The following is a 27,452-nucleotide window of genomic DNA, read 5'->3' as shown; positions in this document are numbered from 1 at the left end:
GGAGACGCCCTGACCCTGGGTGGTGTTCATTTGCATGTGCTGAGTCTTGGTTTTGGTGTTTTTCAGGACTGGTAGCCAAACTTTAGGCTCATACAGACAGGCCAAAATAAATCTGCTTCGGGTCACTTTGGAAGTATGCTCTTTGAATGATGCAAGCACCCTAAGAATCTGGAAACTGTGCCAAAGCCACACTCCAGTCTTTAGGACTGGAGCATTGCTTTGGCACGGCTTCCAGACTCTTAGGATGTACGTATCATTTAAACAGCATACCTCCAAAGTGATCTGAAGCAGCTTTATTTTGGTCTGTCTGTATGGGCCTTTGTTTACTTTCAGGGTTTCTTCTTTCCTGTTGAAGTTGTCCTTGTGTTTGTGGATTTCAGTGGCTTCCCTGATAGTTGTTGGCATGGTCCAGAATTTCAGTGTTTTCACATAGCAATTTATGCTCAGGGTGGTTTATAACATGTTCTGCTGCTTCTGATTTTTCTGGCTGGCCCAGTCTGAAGTGTCTCTCATGTTCCTTAAGTCGTGTTTGAACACTGCATTTGGTGGTCCCTATGTAGACATGTCTTCAACTGCACGGTGTGCAGTAAACTCCTTTGGCCATGAGAAGTGTCCTTCACTGTGTGCAGCATTTGATGGATTTTCTTGGTCTGTGTGGACTTTGTCTTTTTCATCTTTGTTTTGGTATGGCCTTGTAATTAATTGTTTCAAGATTGCAAAATGATGCAGAAATAGAATGGAATAATTGTGACATTGGGAGAAAATAATCACAGGAGAGTAGAAGTGTCTGGGCCACATTCATCCATCCTGCTGCAAAGTGTAATGGGCCAGCTGAGCCCCGGCCTCGGCCTTTCTCTAGATTAGCTCTGCCTGGCAAGGCTGGCTGGACTCTGCAGGCAAAGTTTGGCTCCTTGTTTAATCCTTGCCCTTTTCCCTCTACAGGTGTTCACACGCTATGGAAAGTGCTACACATTCAACTCAGGTCAGTCTGACAAGCCACCACTCATAACCATGAAAGGGGGGACTGGGAATGGCTTGGAGATCATGCTGGACATTCAACAGGATGAGTATCTTCCTGTCTGGGGAGAGACAGGTATGTGTTGTTCCTGAATTTGCATGTATATGACAGAAAGAACATCCCCCACATTTTGTTAGTGCCTTAACCTAGTGAGCCCTTTCTCTCATGGATGATCCTGCCCTCCCCTTTTCCTGTGTCGGGCTTATTATTTTCTTGTTCCAGCAATCACTTGTCTAAGTTCCATCTCCTTCTCCTGCCAAGTCTTTCTACCTTATTCCCTAGCCCACTTGGCCTCTCCTTGCTTTATTACTTTCTCAGACTTGCACAGTGTTCTTGTACTCTGCACCACACCTTCTTCCAAACCTTCCTCTTACTTTCCTCCTTTTCTGTCCCATCCTACTCACCATGGCAACCAGCTTATCACTGCCAAGCAAAGAGCTGCATCTTATCTACAAATAGAACATTGTTCTTTATAGGATGGAATGTGTTGTCAAGACTGCAATATGGGAGGTGGGGGAGAGATGAAGCCTGAATCTCAGTGCAGAGCTCACCTGAAGGCCTTGTGGGAATGAGTTCTTCAGTTCCTAGCAATTGATTTTTAAAAAAAGAAGTACTGAGGACACAACTCAATGAGGACTAGGGATGGAATAAATATTTGAAAATACCCCCCCCGGGGGGGGGGAGTGGTTGCAAAACAATTTTCAAGTGCTGAGAAAGCTTGATGGGGAGAATCTTGGGCTGACGAGAATCTTTTGCAGTTCAGGATTTATTCACAAATTCACAGATGATTGTTTTATGCAAAAAACAGCATTTATGCACAGAAAACGACATGCAGAAGTATTAATTGGTATACAGAAAGTACTGTTTTCTTCGCAGGAAATGGTGGAATTGGGATTCATTTTGTGTAAGATTCACACATGGTTGATTTGCATAGAAAATAGCATTTTCTGCACAGAAATTAATATTTCGGCACTGAAATAATATTTTCCATACAGAAAATGCTGTTTCCTATGCAAAGCAGGTACTTGAGAATTTTGCGCAGAATAAGCCAGAAATTATGAATGGCCTTCAAAAATAGCATGGTTTTCAGAGACTCTCTTGCAAAAGGAAAAATGCTGAAATTCCTTATTGCCACTTTTCAAGAAGAAACCTAATGAAGAATTACATCTCTAATCAGGACATCATACCCTTTGACTAGGAGGGCTTCTTCCCTCTTCTGAAATGTTTAGATCCTGGTTGTAGATGTTAAGTTATAGGGAAATCATCATCATCATCATCATCATCATCTGTCATGGAGTAGGAAAATTGGTTTCAGAGTTCAGTCCCAGGGAACTCTTAAATCTAGCTGTAACAGAACTTGAGGTAGTTACTTTGGGGACAATAACTCCTAGAAGCTCCCAGTCAGCATGCCCACTATGGGACTGGGAATTCTAACCTCCAAAAAAGTAACCTTTTACAGTTCTGGGAAAATTAGGAATTTGGGGTCTAATCAGCTGCTAAACATGCTGCATCACAGAGAATGTTTATTGAGGATGTGGGGCTGTACTCTCTGGAAGTGAGAGAATGAGATGGTGGGGAGGTGGGGAGAGAATCTGCTGTCCTTGGACCCTTCCCTGCAGCTTCATGCAATTTCCCATCTGTGCAGACAGAAAGGCTGGATCACAGGCAGCAGAATCAGGGAAGGGGGATGCTTCCTGGTTCAGAGCCTGAGTCCTGCCTCAGTCACCTGGGTTTGCTTTCTACTCTCCATCTCTCTCTGCCACAGATGAGACCTCATTTGAAGCTGGGATTAAAGTGCAGATCCACAGCCAGGATGAGCCACCTTTCATTGACCAGCTGGGATTTGGGGTGGCCCCCGGTTTCCAGACGTTTGTGTCCTGCCAGGAGCAACGGGTAAGAAGAGGAGACCCCCAACACTGGGACTCAAAGCAGCACACAATTTAAAAGAACAACACAATTAAAAACAGACAAAAAGTGAACATTACAAATAGAGTTAAACCATTTACAGTATTAAAACAGTTCATACCTCAAGTTAAAAGAATAAAATGCCATTTAAAAGATAAAAAGCTTTTTAATGCACCCCCCAGCCTGTTCTTTAAAAAATTGTTTTAAAATCCGGTCTGCTGGTGGAAAGACAGGAGGGTGGCATTCTGGCCTCTCTGGAAAGGGAGTTCCAGAGTCTAGGGGCAGCCACAGAAAAGGCTCTCTCTCGTGTCCCCACCAGCCGTGCTTGTGATGGTGGTGGGACTGAGAGAAGGGCCTCTCCTGATAATATCAGAGCCCAGGCCGGCTCATACAGGGAGATACGGTCTGCAAAATAGCCTAGACCTGAGCCATATAGGGCTTTACAGGTTATAACTAGCATTTTGAATTGTGCCTGGAAGCAAACTGGCAGCCAGTGGAAAAAATGTGCCACCCCACTGTCTAGGTTGATGACAGGGATGATGGTGGTACAGAAAATCAAAGGTGTATAACCTGAATCTCTCCAGATGTTGTTGGTTTGCAATTCTCGTTGGTCCTTACCATTGGTTATGCTGCCTGGGGCTGATGGGAACTACAGTCCAACATGAATGGGAGGGCCACAAATAGTCCACTACAGGTTAAAATAAAATAATTGGGGCAAGGAAATATTTATAAACATAGATCTAACAGAGCATGTGGCTTTGTTTCTGAGTTCAGGGAGTGGGATGAAATGGACATAAACAGTGGTTTGGTAGCATCAATGTCTGCTAAGTTCCACCCTTATACTGCGTAGACAAATACTTATGAAAATGTTATTTATTTTATGATAGCCCTGTTTTATTGTTTAAATTGCTCTGAGAACCTTTCTGTTGTTGTTGAAAATATTATATAAATATATATTAAATATATAGAAATATTCTAAATAAAGACATCCATGTACAGGAATAAACCATTAGTTTATCATCAGAGTTTGGAGGGGGATCTAAAACAAAGGATTTTAACTTCTCTTTCACTGTGCGTTTATGTGCAGAATGATTACCCATCATCTTCAACATAAACATAAGAGAGTTAATTCTTTCATCTGGGATATTCAGTTATGAATAACCCAGGGGAAAATACAAGTTAGGAAGTAAGAAGGAGTGTTAGTGACCAAAAAATCAGGGTTTGACTTATGACCAGAGTGTGTGTGAGTGTGAGCATGCACACACATGTGTATATATGTTTTTAAAAAGCACATGATACAGCTTTTCTGATGCAGTACCACTTCAGATTGCATATAGGTAGCTGAATTTACTGAATTTACCTCAAAAAAAAAACATGCATGTGGAAATCTATCAGATTAAGGAAAGGGTTACACAAGATTTGTTTCTACTTGCACACTTACTTGCAAGTAGGTACAAGGTAACCACTGTGGTATTCAAATATTGGGCTAGGGCCAGGAAGACCAGAGTCCAAATCCCTGCTCAGACATGATGATCATTTGGTGATCTTAGACTAGCTGCTACCTCTCAGCATAACCTTCTCCATAGGGTTATGGTGAGGGTAAAGAAAGGAGGTGAGAACCCTGTATAGTTCCCTGGAGGAGAGGCAGGAGGAAAAAAATGTAATGAAATTTAAATTAAATGTTTGCATGCCATTTTTCAACCTGAATGATCCCTTGCACTCACAGAAGGGTTTTTTTTTTTTTTTTAAATCATGGCAGACGTTTAATACATTAACTCTCTCAACTGTAGTGTTTTTGTAATAGTCATACAAGGACTGTGTCATATGTCCTCTTGTTCTAAGTTTAAATTAGCTTTTTTGCACAACACTTGATCCATTGCTTAGAATATGGATGCCCATGGGTCATATTTAGGGGTGTCCAGTGTGCTTTGATTGCTGCCATGTTTGGCCTACTTTTCGATAATTCACATGTAGTTACGGGGCCATGTCTGTAAGGAAGAAGGGAATGTCTGATCTCTGATCTGGATTATGAGCCAAGATGAGCCCTTCCCCTCCTCTAGGAGGAAGCCATAAAATATTGCCTGTTTGACTCCTTCTCCTTCCACTCTTGTGCAGCTCCTCTATCTTCCTCCACCCTGGGGCCAATGCAAGTCTGTGACAATGGAATCCGATTTCTATGATACCTACAGCATCACAGCTTGCCGCATAGACTGTGAAACTCGATACTTGGTGGAGAACTGCAACTGTCGCATGGTGCACATGCCTGGTAAGTTGGAGGGACCTGGCCCAGCCCAAGACATTTTGATGCCTCAAACACGTCAGCATGTGGTACCCCCCTTCCCAATCCTCAGCTCAACCAGTCAATGACACTACCCGTGGTTCTCTGCCTTCCAGATCACATTTCAAATAATCATGATACATGAGTGGCCCTCTCATGACAAACCCAAAACCTGCTGCATGAAGTAGACACATCACTCTGCCTGGTGGCATCACTAGGGTTGATGTCACCCAGTGCGGTGCCCAGAAAAGTCTGCCAGGAAGTGGCAGTAGACTGCCCCACTCTTCCTCCCCTTTCACTGCCTTGCTCACCTGCCCCCCCCCCCCAGCTGCCCTGCCATAGCTCAGACAGATCCAGAAAGGTCTGCCAGGGCATGGCTGGGCAGCCAGGCAAGTAAGGCAGCAGGAAGGAAGGGGGGGAGGGGAGAGTAGAGATTCTTATTCAGCCTTCTCCTCTGCCTTGGCTCCCTCAGCCAAGAGAGCCACAACAATGAAGAAGCCCTTCTGTCCCTCCTGATGGACACCCCTTCTGAAGCCTCCTGATGGCCCATTCTGGGTCTGACAGAGCAGCTCACTCACCAGACCCAGAATGGAAGGTACCACACCCCTCCACCAGTGGTCACAGATGGGTGGTGATGCTGCTGCCTCCTGGCAACCCATTCCAGGTCTGGCACAGCTTCAGAGCAATTGAGAAAGGGAGGCGGCACCCTTTCTCACTCACCCAACAGCTGCACCAGTCCCACAGGGTGTACCATCCCTCAGAGTGCCTCTTAGTGCAAATCACACACCCCACATTGCCCTAGTGATGCTCCTGACTCTGCCTAGTGGTAGGGCTGGCCCTGGGAGGGATGAAACCTGGGACAAGGCCTACAAGAAGAGAGGTATTAAAAACCAGCACACTGCAGAGGATACTAATCAGTGCACTGAAGAATTATGATTCCCTAGATTCGTGGGCTGCACTTTGCCCTCCCCTGCTCTAGACAGATCTTCTACTGCACAAGACTTCTGTTCTCTGATTGCTGACAGTGCTGGACGGCTCCTTGAAGGTGCCAAGAGAACTGGCTACCCACGAGTGCATCTTCTCTTAAGTAAGAACCATAAGGTTTGGATCCTAATTTGGTCATGTTTACACTAGACCCATAGAAATCATGGGCCACCAGTAGCAATTTGTCCCATAGATTTCAGCATCCCTTTTCCAAACACAACTAAGACTGGATTCAACCCAATGTCTAGAATTTCTAATAGGCCTACAATTTTAATCCAGTATTCAGACAAGAAAACATCCAAGGAGGAGCCATCACTTATGACAGGATAGATAGATAGATAGATAGATAGATAGATAGATAGATAGATAGATAGATAGATAGATAGACAGACAGACTGCCTGCCAGCCAGAATAAGTAGTATTGAGATAGATGTCCCAATTCTTGCATAATACAGTCATGTAGCTGACTGCTTCAGGATCTCCAGTCTGTGTGAAGAATATAACTGAGATATTTCATTTATGGAATTATGTTAAATGCAAATGAATATTATATAAATGCAGATCAATTTTTATCATTACTCTTGAAAGGTATTTTTTGGATTTTTTGATGACAATCACATATCATTTTTAAGCTGACTACCTCAAGTGTTTTCCTCATTTCATACTCAGGCTAATACTCCAGGGAGGAAGAATCCATCTAAAAGCACAGATTGTGAGAATATTAATCTTTTCACCACCATGCCCATAATAGTTTTCAGCCACATATATCTGCTGCTGCTGCTTCTGAATAATTTTGCTCTTCTGGCTTATATGTTATGCTCTTCCTAACATTGGATAAATGTAGCCAATTAAGGATCATGTAGTTCACTGCTGGTTCCCCACATCAGTTAGCTAACTGATATAGGAAACTAGCAATTTTTTCTCTTTTTTTCAGTATCCCAGAGACCAGCACCATATCTTTGTCTATTTACTATGATTGTTTTGTCTCCTCCCCCCACCCCCCGGAAATTTGGCAGAAACTGGCAGCAGTTGTCTCATGGACCAACACCAATCTATGGACCACCACTTTGAGTAGCGCTGAAGTAGTAAATATCACAATCTTTGCTAGATAATCTATCTTGGTGATATGATGATTTTACTGAGTGCACATGTTGCTGTATGAAAATGAGGGCAATTCTTTCTGGATCAGCCCTATGAACTGTTCCAGACCATCAGGAATCATAGGCCCCATACAGGCAGGCCAAAATAAAGCTGCTTCAGGTCATTTTGGAGGTATGCTATTTAAATGATGCATGTGTCCTAAGAGTCTGGAAGCTGTGCCAAAGCTGCGCTCAAGTCCTTAGGACCAGATTGTGGCTTTGGCGCAGCTTCCAGACTCTTAAAACACATGCATCATTTAAAAAACATACCTCCAAAGTGACCTGAAGCAGCTTTATTTTGGCCTGTCTGTATGGGGCCATAATGAACTATATCATATCACAACTAATCAGATCTGACTACATACAAAATCTGAGGCCAACTTTACATTCAGAGTCAAAGAAGTGCTTCCAGACAGATGAATGTTTGCATTACTTTTCAAAGCAATTACCAAACATCACCAAAAAGTGGGTGGGGGCGTCTTTTCACTGCAACTGAAAATGTTCATTAAAAGTACCCTTTCTTTTTGCTCTTTCCTAATTATAGTGTTGCATAATTACAATCACTCCCACACTTTATTTCTACTTCATGAAGTAACAGACCCCAAGGCTCCCTTAACTACTCTACCCGGGTCTGTACTCAATCTTTCCTGTTAAACAAAAAAAGGGGAGGGGGGCCTTTCAAGGGATGTAATTAGCATAATTAAAATGAAACAGTGAATTAATTATCCACATCTCATGAAGAGCCAGACAGAAGAATAGCACAGATATAAAAAGAGGAGGGGAATTGTCTTTTCCCAAAGGTTGACTGAACCTGTCAATTGGTATCTAGGCTACCAGAGAACAATATGGAATCAAGGCAGAAAGATTGGCAGCTGAAAAAGGATAGGAGATAGGAGCAGAGACGGGGATCTAGCTTTGCTTATGTAACAAGTGCTTTGATTTTTTTTTATTTTTTTTTATTTTTTTTTTATTGGCTTTCTTTCATCTCTGTCTTGCAAGGAGTCTGTGAACCCAAATGGATCTAGAGATACAAAGAAAACACCTTGTTCAATTACTTTGTTTTCACTACAGTGCAGCAACTGGGAAAAGGTGGTGCCCTTATTGAATTGCATGCAGCAGATATTCTCTCTTCTTCTTCTTCTTCTCTTTTTAAACTTATGCTGCAAAGAGAAAAAAAGAGTTAGAAAAGAGTGCAAAAATAAAGCAAAAAAAAAATCCTGTGATTTGGAGAAAGTTGTTTGGATCTGAGGAAAGGGAAATACAGCAGAGGAACTGTCCATGAAAATGACACATTTGTTCTGTCTGGAAGAGGTTTTCATCTAGGCAAGAAAAGTGATCTGTCTGGGGCAAGAGGAAGATGGTAAAATCCTAGATTTTTGGACAATTCTGTTGCCCAAAAGAGAAAACTAAAACTAGTGTGTGCACATTCTCCCATCAGCATCCTACTCTGCTGTTGCAGCCAGGAATGTGTTGGAACAGCACCATGGATGTCCTACTGAGTATGAGACCCTGGATCCAGCAGTGTCAACATGAATGTTGAGCTCCCCCAGAGTAATCTTTTGGGAGGGACCACAACACCAAGACCACCACTATCAGCTTTCTTTGTGGGTCGGGGAATGCAGTCTGCATGCATGAATGTACTTACAACTCCTGCAGAATCTTGCTGATTGTACTGTCCCTTCACTGCTTGTTAATGCAGAAGGTCAGAACAGCTACTCATGGGGACATCATCATCATAGTCTTATGATGTGACTGTTGCTTTAATTTTATGTCTTCATGCAGGTGATGCTCCCTATTGCACGCCTGAGCAGTACAAGGAGTGTGCAGACCCAGCCCTTGGTAAGCATCAATAGGTTTCTTTGCTAGTCCCCACACCCAGCTGGTGCAGTATTCTTTCTTCAAGACATTCAGAACGTCCACAGGGATTGTTTGTTTACCCAGTATCTGGTCATAGCAATAGCAAAGTACATTTCTGTACCACTTACCAATGTACTAAGTGGTTTATGAAGTGTAAGCTAATTGCCCCCAACAAGCTGAGTACTCATTTAGCGACCTAGGGAAGGATGCTAGGCTGAGTCCACCCAGAGCCCCTGGCTGGTATTGAACTCACAACCTTGTAGTTTGTGAGTGCGTGGCTGCAGCACAGGCATTTAACCATTGCACCACCAGGTCATGAGAGAAATGCTGCTTCCAAACATCAAAATTATCACAATTGGGTTAACCAGAGTTCAACTTGCAAATAAGACAGCCTTCTTTGTGAACAGCTGTCATGTACAAAAGGGCCAAGATTGATTCTCCCAGTGGCTAAGCTGGTTGAGGGATTCTGGAAATTGTAGTTGCAGACCAAGAGTGAGCAACTGCATGGAGGCAGGGGGCAGTCTTCTGCATATACCTCAACTGTAGCCCCCCCCTCCCCAAATGTCTTCTTTTCTCTGCATTTTCCCTCCAAAATGGTGTCTGGAAGTGATGTCATGTCACTTCTGGTAGCCATTTTGCAGGACAAATGCAAAAAAAAAAAAAAGAGGGTATTTGAGAGGAGGTGGAGCATCTGGGGTTTAGAGGTCTTTCATGCTTGTATACATTTGGGAGGATTTAAAAATGACACCTGTTTTTGTTTTTTAAAAAAAATGGGGACAGGAGCGGCATTGGGTGACTGGTGAGTGCCTATGGGGGGTCACTATGTGAGCTTCAGGAACCAACCCCTTACAGTTAAAAACAGACACTAAAATGCAATACAACCAATATAACCATTGGTTTTGTATTTGGACATATATCAAAGTCTTGTCATGTCCCCAGAGAGCTCTGGGGCAGATGGTTTGTCCTGGACTTGCCACAGTGGTCCACCCCTGACCTGGGTGTAGAAGCACCTAATGTTGTGAGCCAAACATGGGCAACCCAGGGCCTGCCTGCAGCTTTCACAGGCCTCCCATGCATCCAGGTGCCTAACTGGCTTCTGCTCCGGCCCTGCTGAATCCTTGCTCGCTTCCCACCCCTGTATTCCCATTATTTTGCCAGGGAAGAAAGTGCAAAAGGAGAACCATCTGTCCACTCCACCTTTCCCAAGAGAACTCCATATCCACTACCCAGAGCCTGGAAGAGATCGTCTTTTGGAATCTCAGGAATCCCTAGCAGGCATGACTAGCCCCATGCTGACCTGTGGAGTTTAGGAGTTGTAAAGAGACTTCTCCTCTTTCTACCACTAACACACCAAATGGTGCAATGAGATGAGTTGTGAAGTGGGTGAGGAAAAGAAAGGGAAACACTGTGCCTGTGTTATGCATGTGCATACAGCCCCCCATCCATTGCCCCAGGCTAGCCGTGGGGATTTCTGCATTACATGTGGTGAAAGCAGACCTAGCCACTAGTTGGTAGACTGGTACCTCAGAAGCTTCGTATAAGAAAACTCTGGAACTTCTGTGTCCAAACAACTGATCTTTCCCATCTCTTCCCCCAAACAATTAAATAAAATTGTTGATTTAATCTTGTTTTAAATATTAAATTGGCTTCTCCTATTTCTTCCCCTACTTTCAGACTTTTTGGTGGAGAGGGACAGTGAATACTGTGTGTGTGAGATGCCTTGCAATGTCACCCGCTATGGCAAGGAGCTGTCCATGGTCAAGATCCCCAGCAAAGCGTCAGCCAAATACCTGGCTAAGAAGTACAACAAGAGTGAACAGTACATTGGGTGAGCACTCCTGCCTGCCATCTCTGTCTCCCTCCTCCCGCAATGCAACACACTTACCAACCCTGTTTCTTCACTTTTCGTTTCTGCACTACACCATTGTGATTAGTCCCCAAACAAAAATTACTCCAAGTTCACAAAATTCATTGCCAGTTCTGAGCTGCAGGATGTAATCAGAGGTGAGTCAGGAGCAAAACACAAAAGTTGGCATCTTGGGCTCCCTATGGCCATGCTTGCTGGCAAACTCTGGGAGTTGTAAACCACCCCCCAAAACCTATTTTTCTTCAAGCTCTGGCCAGGGCACAAGAGCCAAGCCAGAGTCATGGACCTGAGGGACAATACCTCTGGGAAGGCAGAGCCAAGTAATGCTCAGAAAGGCACAAGAGCAAAGATCATTGTTACTCAGGTAAAGTCCCAACCCTTTCAGTGCCCTTTTATTTCGAGAAGGCCCACTGGCCAGTCAAGCTCACACTCCAGAGTATGAAAGGACTTTTTCATTGCCCCATCTAGGAAGATTCTTCCACCTCCAGCTGCCCACTCATACAACTCTTGTCCTTCCTATCCTGATGTACCAAGGAACTGATGTTCACACCTTCTCTGGCCTCCCTGCGAACAGCTACATATACCTTTTTGTGAAGTGGCACCTTCTCTCACCATTTTAGTATTGGACACAGCTAGATTCCCTAGGGCAGATAAATGTCCTTGCTGGTGCTGGGGCAGGAGGATAGGAATCCATAGGGTCCATTGTGGACAGTGATGCACTTGTCAAAGCTTGTTTTAGTACCAAAGGGTCTCTTTCTCACATCCTTTCTTCCTCTCATTCAGGGAGAACATCCTGGTACTGGACATTTTCTTTGAGGCTCTGAATTATGAAACCATTGAGCAGAAGAAAGCATATGAAGTGGCTGGACTTCTGGGTGAGAACATCCGTTTTGGCCCCCTAGCAATAAAGATCCTGCATGCCTCCAACCTGGGTTGGTGACACTTTGAGTTATGTTCAGGGCCTGCTTGCAGTCTAGAAAACAGGCACGCATCATGCATTGTGGATTTCTCCACAGCAGTGCCTGACAAGTGCAAAGACAGGAGTCTGGAATCATGTTAAGATTACAACATCTTGATAATCCTAGCTTTCCTTTGCACACAAACAAGCACACTATATAACCACACACAGAGTGAGTTTCTAGACCTTTCATTGTACTTAACAAGCAAATACATGCAGATGACAGAGCTGGGATTCTTTAAAATTAACCAGTACAGTCTTTTTTCTCATTGTTTTGAAGGTGAGCACAAAAAGCCCTGGACATAGTCAGCAGCTGCCACCTCCCAAGCCAAGCTGGAAGGCAAGGACATGACACAAGGCTGGAGCATAGGCAAGAGTAGAGAGCAGAGGGCTCGGGGGGGGGGGTGTCTTTGTACCCAAAGGTGCACTCCTCCCATGTACAAGTATGGGTTTTAGGCAGGGCATGATGGGTCTGAGCAAGCAAAGGGCCTAGGCGGGTACCTTCTTTAGTATGTCAGGGTCATATCTTATTTTATCTCATATCTTTGTGGACTACAGTTCTCCTCCTCACCCAGTGTGGCCAGTGACTGTGGGGTTGTACTCTGACAGCATCTGGAATGTAAGCTTGGAAGAGGATGGTAGGGGATCATGCAAGAGGGTCAATGGAAATCCTAAAAATTATGCTCCAAAGAACTGACTTTATTCAGAAGTCATTGGAGGGAAAATACTAGATGGTGCAGGAAAGTAAAATATCTGAAAACTGGCAACTTCTCCAATATCTCAGAGGACTTCTAAAGTTACTATGCCCCCCCTTCTCTGCACCCCTTCAGCACAGAGATTGGGGTAATTTGATGTCACTCACTCTAGCCTGGAGAAGAACTAAATGTTGAAGCACAAAAGAAATTAGGATAGGCACCAGAAAAAATGCTAGATGACATTTTCCAATCATTATTGTTTTCCTTCCTTCTTGTCTACAGGTGATATTGGGGGACAGATGGGGCTCTTCATTGGAGCCAGTATATTAACGGTGCTTGAGCTATTTGACTATGCTTATGAGGTGAGTTTTGGTTCTCAGAAACACAGAGGGCAAAGGGTCACAGATTTGTATATGGTCCAGCAGTAGGGCATGGTTTGAGGCACATAAAGCCTGAAGCAGGTCAAGCCTGTCAACTCCCTGGACAGGGAATTACCTCATCTCTGTGAGAACTTTATGAAAGAAGGTGCTGTGAATACTCTGAAGAAAGAGAGGGGTATCAATATAATCATAAATGATGGGGAAAGGCAAGTGGCCCTTCCTCACAGCTTACCAAGTTGCAAATCCTCCCTTTCTTTCAGTATTTCTGCATGCTGGTCATCTTGTAGGGGTACAAGTTCTAGTGTGAATCATCTCCTAGAAATGTTCCTAAGGTTTTTAATATTTAAATCTTAACTTCTCTTACAGGAAGTAGAGTAACATGTTTAGAGTGTAGGATTCTTGGCATTTCTGATATTGCTGTGGCTTTTGTGTAATTCGCTTTATCTTTTGCTGTTGTTTTGTTTTACGTTCTAGTTAGATTTTAGGGATTTGTTTATCAGTTCTCTTTTATTGCAAGGTGCCCTAAGAACTGTTATTAGAAGGTGGCATAGAAATATATTGAAATAATGCCAGCAAGATGTTGGTGGTCCAGAGTTTTAGCTTCTTGTACCTATTATGCAAAGATGCTCCCAGATCAGTAACATCATATTGACCAGCCCATCTTCATCCTGTTTTTTTCCACTGCTCAGAAACTGCCCATAGTGCTGGGCACCTCTGTTGCTCCCTCCTCCCTTTCCTTCATTATAAGCCCTATTTACTCAAGTTAACCTTTGGGGTTTCCCAATCATGTGGAGAGCATCCTTCTCCCTGTGAAGTGAAGAGGAAAGAATTCTTGATTCAGTGCAGTTACAACATAAGTGAATTGAAATGCTGATCTGCAGTGAGGCAGCTGGTGCCTTCCATGTCAGTGAGATAGTACTGGTAGATCTGCTCTAGGTTTTAATGTTCCCTTTAAAGGATGTATCCAAGGTGCTGTTCCCAAAATAGGTTCATTACCTTTAGAGGAAGACTTAAACCCTGGACCAGACTTACTGCCCTTCTGGTGCAAGAGACATCAGCTACCACTGTCTTTCTGTTCCTACAAACATTAAACTACCATACATACTCGACTGTAAGTCGACCTCATGTATAAGTCAAAAAAAGGTTTTGAGGCCAAAATTATGGATTTTGCCACAACCCATGGATAAATCAAGGGTAAAACTTAGAGGCATGTAACAAAAGACCTAAAGGACAAAGCAAAGTAAAACAATGGCCAAGAACATGCAAAATTTCAGCAGGTACAACTATTTGTGCTCACACTAAAGGTTGGATGGATGAGAAAATAGAGGTCAGTGCTTTCAGGACAGATTACACTCTTGTCTTTCACCAGGGAATGGTTCATATATATATAGAGTTAAAGTATAGTACTTACATTGACTCATGAACACTCAATTTTTGGGGTCAATTTTTAACTAAAATTTCGAGACTTATACACGAGTATATACAGTATACATCTTAAATTATAAAATTACCTTAGAGCTTAAAATCCTTTTCTCTTTCATTCTCAAGCAAATGTAGCCCCAATCACAACTGAGACCAACATGCACAAATGGGGGAGGGATACACCTTTCCTCCTCCTGGTGTTTACTTTACAGTCATGCCCTCTGGGGCTTAAAAGGGGAGAACCTCCTTTGACACCAGCTAATTTCCCCAACTCTTAAATACCCACAATGATGTTTATCTATTTTAAAGATTAAAAATTAAATTAAAATTCAAAAGATAGGATGAAGAAAGGTTTAAACCTTTCCCATCTGTGTATGCTATTCCCGATTCAGATCAGGGTTGTGTATGCTTACGTCTATATTATAAAAGTTTGGGTCCTTTAACTACACAATGTTTAAGATCCTGCGTTGTTGGCTGCAAGATTTTCACATTGGTCCAAAAGACAGCACTCCCTCTTGTTCCATATCCAGGTGATTAAATTCCGTCTCTGTCGCCGTGGCAAGTGCCAGAAGAAACACAAAGGAAACAACAGTGACAAAGGTGTTGCCCTGAGCCTGGATGATGTGAAGCGCCATGTGAGTATCTTCAGCTGCATCATGTAATACATTTCCTTGTCACAGGTCACCATCCACTAGTACCTTTAATGTCTGCAGTCAGTGGCCTAGCTTTATTCACAAACACTATCAGGTTCATAGCAGTCTCAGCTTCCCCCAACAAATACAACTTATAGTTTAATGTACAGCCAGGCTTTAGATCATAGATTCCTGGGATTTGACGTTTAGCTTTGCCACGAAGTTTAAAGTTTAGAATTCCCAACAGGGATTTGAAGTTCAGAATTCCCATCTTTCCCTAATCCTTCTAATTCAACAGCAGATCCCAGGATTCCATAGGATGGAGCCATAGCAGTTAAAGCAGAAGCATAGTGCTACGATTGTGTAATGTGAAAGGGGCCGGGTCTTCATACTCTAAATACCTATCATCAGATTCCAAATATTGGAAAGGTGACTTCATGAAATATATAAGTCCTACTTTCTGCCAGTGATGTAATTATGTGAATCTAGATACTAAACTTATGGGGGTTTCTTTCTGTAACAGTAATGGGGTTCCCTCTATATGTTGAGGGACTGTAACTCCTAGCATTCCTTTCCACTGGCTATGCTGCTTGGAGCTGCAGTTCAACCACACTTGCAGGCCTGCAGAATTTCAGCTCCTGCACTGTAAGCTAGAAATAATTAGGTAGCATGAAAGGGCCCCAGGTTAGAGATACTAGGGAACACTCTCCAGGGACCCTAAGGCTGAGTTCTCCTGTTTATGAACTTTGGAGCATGCCACCAATATGGCTCTGTGTGTATTTATATCCATAGAAAATTCTCTGTCCTGTCACAATGCCTAGCACCAACATCTGATAAAATGGGCCAAGTTAAAGTCCCAGAGATGAAAGAGTAATGCCTTTCTTGATTTGTATGGGGACTGAGAGGAGAGGAGAGGAACGATAGTGATAACATGGGGCTCTGTGGTATTATTTCTCCTCCTCCTAGGCATCCTTATGTGAGTCAAGAGTTCATCCTTCTTCAGAGTCCTCTATGCATGGCCATGGGATTAGTCCCCATTCAAAGTTGGAGTAAAGCACCAGAAGTATCAGTTGTTTTCTTCAGGTCATAAACTGTCTTGCTTGCCAGTTAATAGGGCTCACTGATAGCCTCTTCCCTGAAGCCCCCAAACCCTGATTATGACCCCACTCTTTGTTTAAGTCATATGTATCATGCTGATTTCATGGCCACTGCATGACTGTGTCTATACTTCTCTCTGCTTTCCCTCTGCTACTTCCCAGAATCCATGCGAGAATATCAGAGGCCACCCAGCAGGCATGACGTATGCAGCCAACATCCTACCTCATCACCCGGCCCGGGGGACATTCGAGGACTTTACCTGCTAATTGACAACTGGATGTACAACTAACACTACCAAAGGGAAGGGCCCATGCTGAGCAGCCCTGGCCCAGCCCAGCCCATGAACCTGCCAACTGACTTACCAGGGCTCCTATCTCAGACTCCCAGGAGAGGCAACTGAATCCAGCCCCTCCTCAACCACCCGCCACCCCAGGCCAAGGCCTTGATACGCACATGGAGTAAGCTGGACAGAGAGGAGGTTCTGGGCTTCCGGGCCCACTCCAGGCTTCTGCTCCTGTCCCAGTGATGCCCTTGGACTTTTAACTCAACAGAAAAGCTGCCAGAAGAACCTTCTCAAAGGTCATGCGGGAGTGAGGGCACAGCCTTCTTCAGTCCACACACACACAGAGAAATCTTAACTGTCAATTTGTCCCTCCTTCTATCTCCATCCTGCTCCATGCCCATACCAAGCCTTGTGTGGAGGCAGCCATCTTGTGCAGAGGCCTCACTCTTTTAATCTTGATGCCACGAAGTACCTACAGGAGGACTAGCCAGGATGTTCACCATGTTGTTCCATTTTGAGGAATCCATCCATCTGTCCAAAGGAGGTGCTGCATAAGTCCCCTTTCTTCCCCCTGCTCCACCCACTCACTGCCTGCCAACCCTTCTTGTGTTTTGTGGGAGGCCATTCCAAGGTTTTCCCTGTAGCAAAACTATGACTGAATTGCAAGGGTGGTTTACGTAGGGCAGGTTATCATCTGCTTATCTCATCCAGCTAGCAGTTTGTCATTTGGTTCAGCCCAGACTCTGCTCTGGGTCGGAGTCTTGTCTGTCCTCCAATGCACCCATTCCTACAAACACCCTGTCCCCCAGCATGAGAGGCTGATGAATGACTAGTGGGTAAGCTGTTCCAAAATTTAAAACATCAGCATTATGAAGCTCTCTGTGGCCCCTCTGTGCATGTTCCTAGAAGTTATGTGAACATTCTCAAGTATTAAGGTTCATAGAAAAGCCTGCCGTTTTTCAGGCTCCTCAGTCGATGGGACACACCACCAGATTGTTTTCGCAGGAATCTGGCTTCAGGGTTCTGCATCAACTAAAAAGAGAACAAATCAGTCTGCCCTGCATTTCACCTTGGGTTTCCTCTTTACAGTGGCATGGCTACCTTTAGCTCAGTCCTGCAGGCAGAAACAATCCACCGTTATTCCTTTGGCTGTGCAGAAGTGTAGTGGGTAACCCATATCAGTTTCTGACTGCTGGCCTCAGGACATGACACTTAAAATAGCAGTGAGAACCTTTAGGACAGTGGTAAGGGTATTTCTGCTTTTTGATGTGGAGAAAAATGTGTTACCCTTACATTTCCGTAGACAGACAAAGCCTGTCCTACCTTTCAGCTAAAACCTTCTGGTGAGCATAAGGAAAGTAATTACCAACTGTCAAAACAACACAGAGGGTCTCCAGGCCAGATGTAAGCTAATTAGCTATTGTAAAGCTAATTATGTAATTGTCAGCAGACACCAAAATAAAGAACAGCTCAGGGAAGTGTCTGTCTTGGAAGACAGGCCTTCTAGTTTCACTCTGAAGAAATCCAAAAGTCCTATTTTGAAACATCCATGTTACAACCTGATTGTGACATGGGGCAGTCACCAAGTTTGCTTTGGGGCCAACCATTGCATTAAAAATTAAACCACAACAGAAGACTTCCTTCGGAATGGAACTTTCACAGGCTGGGAAGAGTCGAGTTAAGGCAGAATGGTTTGGGTTTCCTTTCATAACATTTGTTTCTGCCCTGGCCTGGTCTACCGTGCATAAAGTCCACAGCTCCCAGCCTGAGTAAGATGAAGAAGACAGGTTGGTGGTGATACCATGACAGAGCCAACCTCTTTTCAAAAATGGCAGCTTTCTGCTACTCACCCTTACCCCTGAATAAGCACTCTTTTAAAACCACATTAAGAATTGCTGTGGCTTATACAACAGAATTATTCCAGCCACATAATCAAATCAAAGGAGTAACCACCACCATATCTGGGTGAAGGTTTATTCAGATTTATTTTGGCCAAAAACCTGAAGCGACCTTGTCTGCCAAGCTCTGTTCTGAGAGAAGGAAGGCACGTTTCATCCCTCAGGATGTTGTATATGTGTACAGCTGGATAAGGATGGGGATTAAGGAGGCTTTAGTAGCCAGGGCTACTGAAGCAACCCTTCAGATCAACTTTCATGGCAGCAGCTGCTACTGATAGATATCATACGTTCTTCTGTTGTCATTTTGATAGCTCAGCTGGGGCTATCCCACACCCTCAGCAACCTAAACAAGTGGATCAACTCACATTATAATAAAGCTGGGAATGTGGACTGGCTGAGGGGATGAAGCAATGATATCTAGATGATCACTGTGGTAGGCTAGTGTATGTCCAGCCTTGCCAAATGGCAGAGAATATGAGTCTTAAGTGCTCTTTCCATGCCTTATGAGCCTGTGAGTGTTGAGAGAAAAGGCAAGCTCAACATTCTCCTGAGAATCAATCAAGGGTCCCCAGGTCTTCAAACTGTCTGTTGAACTCTTTAGCCTGATGAGTGTTTGATGCCCTTTAAGGCAAGCTGCCAGATGGGTTCTGCCCACATACCCACACCATTTTAAGAGACAACTAGTCTCCTTCCAGCCTTGGTCCCACAGCATCTAGTGCCTGCCTCAGTCTCTGTCCCAGTTCAGCCTCATCTCCCAACATTCAGCTAGATATGCTGCTTATGCAGCACCTGAGGCCAAAGTTCTCCTTATCTTTAAGAGCTTTTGCAATAAACTCTTGTTATTTTTTTTAAAGCTTTATTTTGATCCTTATTGGTCTGGGCATCTTTATTTAGAACAGGCAGTAGTTTGGTTTTGGCCTTCTGAAAATAACCAGGCCCTAATTTCCCAAAGATGTTTTCTGCCATGGCCAGTTGCCCTGTGCCCCCGGGGACCTTTCTAAAAAGTTCTTGGCTTTGAGGATCCTCTTCCTCCTCCTCATTTTTCTTTCATTTTGGGGGCTTATTTTTACTTTTCTCCTTGAAAGCTTTTGAAGATATGGATCAAATTTGACCTTCCCCCCATTTGTTTGTCCATTTTTACTATTTCATGCTCATTTTGTATTTCTTATATATAAAATATGATATATATTATTATATATATGTACATATATATATAGATATATACATACCCACATCTCTGTATGCGCCATGCCAGTGTATATATCATCTAGTAGAATCAAAAGCCTTGATATTGTGCCATTATAATTTTTTTTCCAACTACCGATCTCTGAATGCCTTCAAGTGTATAAAGTGTTGAATTCTCTCTGGTATCTGTACTATGTACACATTTTCATAGGAAGCACAAGATGACAAATGCATTGTATATCAAAACTTGCTCCTCTTAACAATGATATAAAGGATGATCTCGACCATGGAGACTCAGCCTTTTTCTCCTTCATGTTATTGCAGAAAATGGGCATGAACCACAATTAGCATGATCTGTTATTTTGCTTTACTGTGACAGCACCATGGTAACAGAAGAATGCATCCCATTGCTGGCAGCAATAATTCACTCCGTGTGTTGAGTTCAGTGTATTAGCAATTCCAGCTACAAACACTGGGGGAGGCACCCCTAAACTGGAAGAAGCTGAGCATGCAAATACAAAATGTTCTCAATCAGGGAAGGTCCTGCTATGAAGTAAGGTAAGACACCTTCCTTAAGCTGCAGAGTTTAGGTGCCTTGTGTACCACAAAAGGAGCATATAGGTTGTTCATCTCCCAAGCAGAAAAATGTCTTAAACCAGCCCTGCTTTCACACTAGGGGGGTCACTAGAAGGATGCGGAGAGTGCGGACCAGACTGAGTGATACCCAGGGGGAGTATACACCCAGTGGGGCAGTACATCTGTTGGGACTGGTGTGGCTGCTGAGCAAGCAAAAAAAGGCATTGCCCCCCAACCGCTGCTGGGGAGCTGTGGGGCCTTCTGTGTAGGGTCTTGTGCAGCCGCTGGATGAGCAGCCACATCAGACCCTAAACAGACCATCCAAAAGCCACAGAACTTCCCCCTTAGCAGTGACTGCTGCTCAGGAGCAGCAGTGCCTTCCATTCAGGGTCTCGCGTAGCTGCTTGCCCCCCAGCAGCAGTCTGGCCAGGCAACAGGCAGCCATGGGCAGGTGAGCAAGGCAGCAGGATGGAAGGAGGGCAAAGCAGTCTGTTGCCACTGCCCCCAGCCCTTTTCAGGCACCTGCACTGGGTGACACCAACTGGAATGGCACCACTCTCACACCACTGGCCTCCTTGTCCTGTGCTCAAAGTAAGAATGCTAGTACATGGAATACATGACCCTTGATATTCTCAGATAACCTGCCTGGGGATACCTAATCTTACTTTCTTCTTGAGTCTTCCTGTGCACTAACTGAACAGAGGGACTCTGGTGTAGATTAGATCATCAGCATTTGTCTATATTTAGAAGTACATGTATGCACATGCATGTTTTCAAGTGAGATTGGTTTCATGGGAGACGTACAGAGTTGTACATAAAATGATTGCATTCAAAGCTGACTGTCACCTGCATTCAAGAGACATGCAGGGGGGGGGTGCGTGCATTTTATATGCTGTTATCAGCAGCACTGGGAGCAAAACTGAAATGACTATATAGCATATAGACCAAAAAGGTGAGTGTTGCCCAGAAACTTCACAAACCAGTCTTTAACACTGGAAATGGGATATTTATTTATTCTTACTGTGAGCCTCTAAATCTTTGCAAGCAAAGAGACTGTGTTTCTAATACATGCACAGCTATAGAAACATTGTGAGGTCATGGACAAGTCACAATCCATTAGCTATGACTTTTCCAGCTGTAAAATATGAATAACAGTCTAATACAGAAGAGTGTGGTAAGAATGAGCAACATAAAAATAATAAATTGAAACAATAGTTTATATCCACTCTCTCCAGCATGGTAAACACAGCAACTAACTATAACTGTGTTTCTCTTTTATTTTTACGTGATTTGGGTGTATCCCATCAGTACAATTTTTCCCAATCAAGAACAATCTTTAAACTCAGATGCTGCTTGCCGATGAGAGCACTTGGCTCTTTGTCTTGGTAGTCCTAATATACTTCATCCCAGACTTGTGGTGACTCGTTAAGTAAAGGGAAAGCATTTTGGATATGCCTAGAATTACTATCTAATGACACCAAAACATGCAATACACAATGCTGATATTTAAAAAGTTATGTGATGGTTAAATTAGCACCTGTAGTTCTCATGTCCATAATATGAATGTAAAAAACGGAAGGAGGGAGGGATTGTTTACCATTTTTATATAATAATAATAATAATAATTTGTTTTATTTATATACCGCTATTCCAAAGATCATAGCAGTGAACAGCAAGTAAGCTAATTAGCAAGTAAGCTAATATGTGTATTTGATTTAAGAACAAAACTTTTCTGCTTTCTTTCCTTCATTAACACAATTGGGGTGAAGACCTTGCTAGTGTCACTGACAAAAAGACATTTAGTATGTGACACTCTAAACAGGGTGTTCAGTTTAGTAGAAGTGCCAAAATTGGATAGGAAGAGAATCAACTCATTTGACATGCGGTGCTGGAAAAGAAGTCTGCAGATACCGTGGACTGCTAAGAAGACCAATAAATGGGTCCGAGAGCAAACTCCCTAGAAGACAAAAGTGACTAAACTGAGGATGTTGTACTTTGGCTATATCATGAGAAGGCATGATTCACTAGCAAAGACAATAATGCTTAGTAATGTAAGAGGCAGTAGGAAAAGAGGAAGGCTTTATTTTAGATGAATAGACTCCACCAGGGAAGCCACAGCCTGAGTCTGCAAGACCTAAGCAGTGCTGTTGAGGATAGGGTGACTTGGAAGTCTCTCATAGGGTCACCATGAATCAAAGTCAACTTCATAACAGTTAATAATCATTTCTATGTCCACCCCTAAAACCATGTGACAGCAAAACATTTGGTGACACCAACTTTGGTGTGACACCAACTTATTCAAAGAGTGGAAAATAAGTTACCAATGAAGAACAGGCCAGCTGTGGTCTTGCAGGAATCTTGTATCGACTAGGAGAACTTCAAGAAGGTACCAAGCAAGTTTTCTATAATGACTCATTTTTACACCACTTTTTTTTTATCAAGAAAACTCCTCAAGGCAATTCACATTATCTTCACCCTCTACATGTTAATTTTCATAATAACCAAGTGGTGCAGGAAAGAGTAAACATATTATGCATCAACACACACACAGTTGTTGACATACAACATTCAATGTGTTATGGTCTATAAACATGCTATACAAAATGCTGATTTATAGTTATCCACATGCAATTTCTGCAGAGATTTCTAAATGCCCAGCTCACTTTTGTCTACAATAAGGCATTTCTGCACCTGGAAAAACAGATGACAAAATGCTGACACCTTTGCACTGCTTCCATCTTCAATCTTCTTATTTAACAGCAAAGAAAATTCTGGAATTTTTGATCATGAGTAAATAGGTTACCATACTTTCTTTACTTGGGCATGAATTCCTCATCAAAGCACTACTGCTAATGCACACAGAAAGAAACATGAACTTGTAAGGTTACATAGGACTGCACTCTCTCAAAAAATTACTAATTTGACACAGGCCAGGAGCAGGCAAGCTTTTGTTGTTGTTCTAGAGGCCAGATTGCCCTAGTTATTACTCTTGAGAACATCCAGAATGGCTGTAAATTGTTATAAATATAAGCAGCCTGGATGTACAGAGGGTTTTTAAAAATTTCACCTTCCAAAAACATCACTATAACAATTTGAATCTGGGAGAAATGCTAAGGAAAGTGCTTGCTGACAAGCATTAATTTATTATGGAGGAAGAAAAGAAGAAATAGGAACAATTCAGATAAATAATAGAGTTAAGGGTAAGTCTCTAAATAACAAAACAGGGGATTAAGTGCTTTCCTGCACCAGTAAGTGAGTGTCTCCTTTCAAGTTTGTTTGCTGCTGCACAGCCCTGGGTTGGAATACTGAACCTCCCTCTGGCCCCAAAGTGGCTGCCGGATGAATATTTTGTGAGAACACTTGGCTGCAGTTCTCTCTTCCTCTGCCTTCTCTGGCTGGTTCTTTTTATTTTTCTATGCACCCTGTGCTCTCTTTTCTTTCTCAGATCTTCCACTCTCAGCATGAGCTGACCAAAACCACAAAAAATGTTCTCAGAATCTCCCACAGCAACTCCACAAGAACAAAAAGAATCTGCTGTCTCCACATGGAAGAGTCTCTATCTGTGTAATAACCTGTAAACTGACGTTATCAGGTCATGTTCCGTAATGAATGGAATAGATGTTGCACACAAAATGCCCTTTGAGAAGACTGGAGTACTGGGCACATTCTAGCTTCAAAATGTAAGCATTGATAAGCATGGATAAGACATCTTTGAGAGCCAGTGTGGTATAGTGGTTTTAGTACTGGACTACAACTCTGGAGATCAGGGTTCGATCTCCTAGTTTACCATGGAAACCTACTGGATGACTTTGGATGAGTCGCACACTCTCAGCCCCTGAAAAACCCACTAACCTTAGGGTTGCCATAAGTCGAAAACAATTTGAAGGCACACAACAAGACAACTTTGCCACCAATTGCAGTTATGGACTTTAGTGGGTCGGGAAAGCTTTAGTAAAGTTTGAAGCACTACTCAGAATTTCACAAACCCACTCAAGCGCCACCTTCCTGAACAATCCTGAATAAGGAATTGCATTAGTTTTCATCAAAATCTGAAAGGTATAACAATGCCTGTTTGAAATCTGAAGTGGAACGAATAAATGTGTAGTTTTCAAAAAGTTTTAACTTGCTATATCTAGGATAGTTTTATCACTCCAGTTTGAACTTTGGCACAGTTCTAGACTTTTACACATAGACCATGGATGCCAGATTTCAGCTTGTAAATGTGTCATTTTCATAACCAATAACATTTTGAGGCTCTTAATGGCTTTCTTTTTCTTTTTCTTTTGGCAGCACACCTAAAAGATTTCTTAAAAGTTCTTTAAAGAGATCCCCTGGTGCATTTTATCCATTAACTGCAAGTATAGTATATTGTTTTATTACTTTTTCCCAAAAATGCACTTAAAAATAGAAAAATGGCCCAAAAGTTTGATTTCTTGACTACAGTCCCCATTTTGGTTAATGATGAAGCCAATATATAGGAAATCTTTAATAAATTCAATGTTTTCATTGCTCATTGTAAAGTTATGAATATCAACTATGGCCATTATTTTTGACTTCTTAATAATCACCTGTAACCCTGCTCTGGCACTTTCTTCATTGTCTTTCCTCAGTAGCCATTCTAGGTGTTTGCTGTTTTCTGCAAGTAATAACTTGTATGGTGTCATCTGCACATCAAACTTTTGATACCCCCTTTTCACACATGCTTCCTCTGTAATATCTGTTTAATAATAATATATGCTCTGCATATAAATTAAACCAATTTATAAAATAAAGGCTGATTTTTAAGTGCATTTTTGGGAAAAAGTAATACAGTAAAACAATATACTATACTTGCAGTTAATGGATAAAATGCAACAGGGGATCTCTTTAAAGAACTTTTTCTTTATTTTGTCTAACCTCCTTGCCCATGGAAAACCATTCTGTTTCTCCATATTGTGTCCTAATAGTGGTATCCTGTCCCAAATAGAGGTTATTCATCAAGATAATCAGATGTTGTGACACTCCCATTTCTTTTAAAGCAAACCACAGTGTTCATGCTCTACACAGTCAATGTTTCATTGTGTGCCTTCAAGTCATTTTCTACTTATGGCAATCCCAAAACAAACCTATCACAGGATTTACTTGGCTAGTTTCTTCAGAAGAGATTTGCCATTGCCTTCCTCTAAAGCTGAGAGAGTATGACTTGCCCAAGGTCACCCAGTAGGTTTTTATGCTCAAGCAGCGAATCGAACCCTGATCAACAGAGTTGTATTCCAACACTCAAACCACTATACAGTGCTGGCTCTCCACACAGTCAAAGGCTTTGCTGTAATGTATAAAGCACAGGTTGGTGTGTTTTTCCCCTCAAATTATTTGGTGTAGTCCATTATCCAATATGTGTTTGTGATATGATGATGATGATGATAATAATAATACATTTTATTTATAGACCGCTATTCCGCAATGATCATAGCGGTGTACAGTAAAAATTGCAATAGAATACAAATATATGGTGACAGTTAAAGGAGGGAGGGGCCTCGTCCTTCAGGCTGTCCCTGATGGAGCTGGGTCTGCCTGATCGCTCCCTCTGAGGCCAAGATGACAGTTACAAGAGGGAGGAGCCTCTTCCTTCAGGCTGTCCCTGATGGAGCTGGGTCTGCCTGATCCCTAGTGCCTTTTCTTCTTCCAAACTCAGCTTGGACACCTGGCATTTCTTGCTCCATGTATGCTAAAAGCCTTTCTTGTAAAAACTTGAACATCATTTCACTTGCATAGGAGATCAGTGCAATAGACCAATGATTACTATAAAATTCCTGGTGTCCCCTTTGGTGGTGACTGGAGTGTATATTGAACATTTGCAGTCTGGGGATCATAGAATCTTAGAGTGGGAAGAGACCACAAAGGCCATCCAGTCCAACCCCATTCTGCCATGCAGGAACTCTCAATCACAGATGGCCATCCAGCCTCTGTTTAAAGACCTCCAGTGGAGGAGACTCCACCATTCTCCGAGGGAGTGTGTTCCACTGTCAAATCATTGTTTTCTTTTCTATATTTGTTGGCAGAATTTTGCCTGAAATAAATTAATATTACCAGCATTAAATTACTATCTGGAAATGAAATAATTATTCCAAAAAGTAATATATTGCAGGCAACATTATTAATTGCAACAAATTTTCCAAACTGAGCTAAAGGCTATTCTCACACAACCATAAAGAATCAATAATAACACAAGCATACCACTTCAGAAAATTGTAGAGCTATTCATCGTCAGAAAACATACACAATATTAACTAGTACTTCTACAGAATTCTACCACAAGATGTAGTGATTGACAAATTTATGGTTGATAATGCTATCAGTGGGTACAAGGCATGAGGGCTATACATTACCTTCAAGATCAGAGACAGGATCAGAGGATCTCAGTATATGTTGCTCCAGAATTATGAGAGTGGGCTTTCCCCCCCCCCTTCCCATACAGTATATTGCTTTCTTGGATATATAGCAATATAGCAATAGCAGCTTCATTCATATACCGCTTCATAATGACTAAGCAGTTTCTAAGCGGTTTATAACTGTAAGTTAATTGCCCCCCAACAAGCTGGGTACTCATTTTAGCGACCTATGGAAGGATGCAAGCCTGAGTCGAGCTTGAGCCCTTGGCGGGTATTGAACTTGCAACCTTATGGTTTGTGAGTCAGTGGCTGCAGTATATGTATATGCAGTTGTCCATTATATGAACAGAATACTGGATTACTTTGACCTTTCATCTAATCCAATGGGGCTCTGTTATAAGAACATAGTATTTGAAATAAAGAAGCAAGTGGTACTGCATCCACCAAATGGCACTACTACCTATTGACATGCCCAGTCAATCATCATACTTTTTATACATTGTTTGCATTAAGATATATTCCCAGAAGAACAGCCACAGTCTGCCAGTCAGTGGCAATCACTTTCTGCATCATCTGGTATCATTTAATGACTTTGCTTTGTCCTTTGAATCTCCATTAACTGAGACATGTGGTGCTGTGAATTAATTGTCCTTCTTACATTAATGCCTCATGAAGATGACTAATTCAAAAGGCTGCGTGTATAGAGGGATAATGTAAGCAGGGAGCAGAACAGGCTAAAGATGACTGTGGACACAGTGATTAATGGCAACCCATTAGGGATCTGGGAAAGAATCACAGTCTTTTACTGCTAGCTTGCGGCTGCAAAAACAGCACACACAGTAAGAATGGGGAGAAGGATGATCCAAAATACAAAATTATCTCACCAAAAAAGGAAGAAGAAGAAGA

The 27,452-nt window shown here is 42.6% G+C and overlaps 1 protein-coding gene across 3 annotated transcripts in view; it reads left to right on the top strand.

Moving 5' to 3' along the window:
* ASIC1 (acid sensing ion channel subunit 1) overlaps positions 1 to 19,896 on the top strand; it is a 252,408-nt gene extending 232,512 nt beyond the window's left edge. For all 3 annotated transcript variants that reach the window (XM_042454124.1, XM_042454123.1, XM_042454125.1), the window contains 9 exons: positions 943 to 1,093; positions 2,784 to 2,911; positions 5,039 to 5,189; positions 9,107 to 9,163; positions 10,856 to 11,009; positions 11,832 to 11,923; positions 12,984 to 13,063; positions 15,034 to 15,138; positions 16,395 to 19,896. In XM_042454124.1, coding sequence (XP_042310058.1) covers positions 943 to 1,093; positions 2,784 to 2,911; positions 5,039 to 5,189; positions 9,107 to 9,163; positions 10,856 to 11,009; positions 11,832 to 11,923; positions 12,984 to 13,063; positions 15,034 to 15,138; positions 16,395 to 16,499 — 1,023 coding nt within the window. In that variant the 3' untranslated portion in view covers positions 16,500 to 19,896. The remainder of the gene's footprint in view (positions 1 to 942; positions 1,094 to 2,783; positions 2,912 to 5,038; positions 5,190 to 9,106; positions 9,164 to 10,855; positions 11,010 to 11,831; positions 11,924 to 12,983; positions 13,064 to 15,033; positions 15,139 to 16,394) is intronic.
* The last annotated feature ends 7,556 nt before the right edge of the window (positions 19,897 to 27,452 follow it).

This window comes from Sceloporus undulatus, chromosome 2 (assembly GCF_019175285.1).
Source record: "Sceloporus undulatus isolate JIND9_A2432 ecotype Alabama chromosome 2, SceUnd_v1.1, whole genome shotgun sequence".
NCBI lineage: Eukaryota > Metazoa > Chordata > Lepidosauria > Squamata > Phrynosomatidae > Sceloporus > Sceloporus undulatus.
Note: the sequence above shows the minus strand (reverse complement) of the source record. Positions and strands in the feature narration are given on the sequence as shown.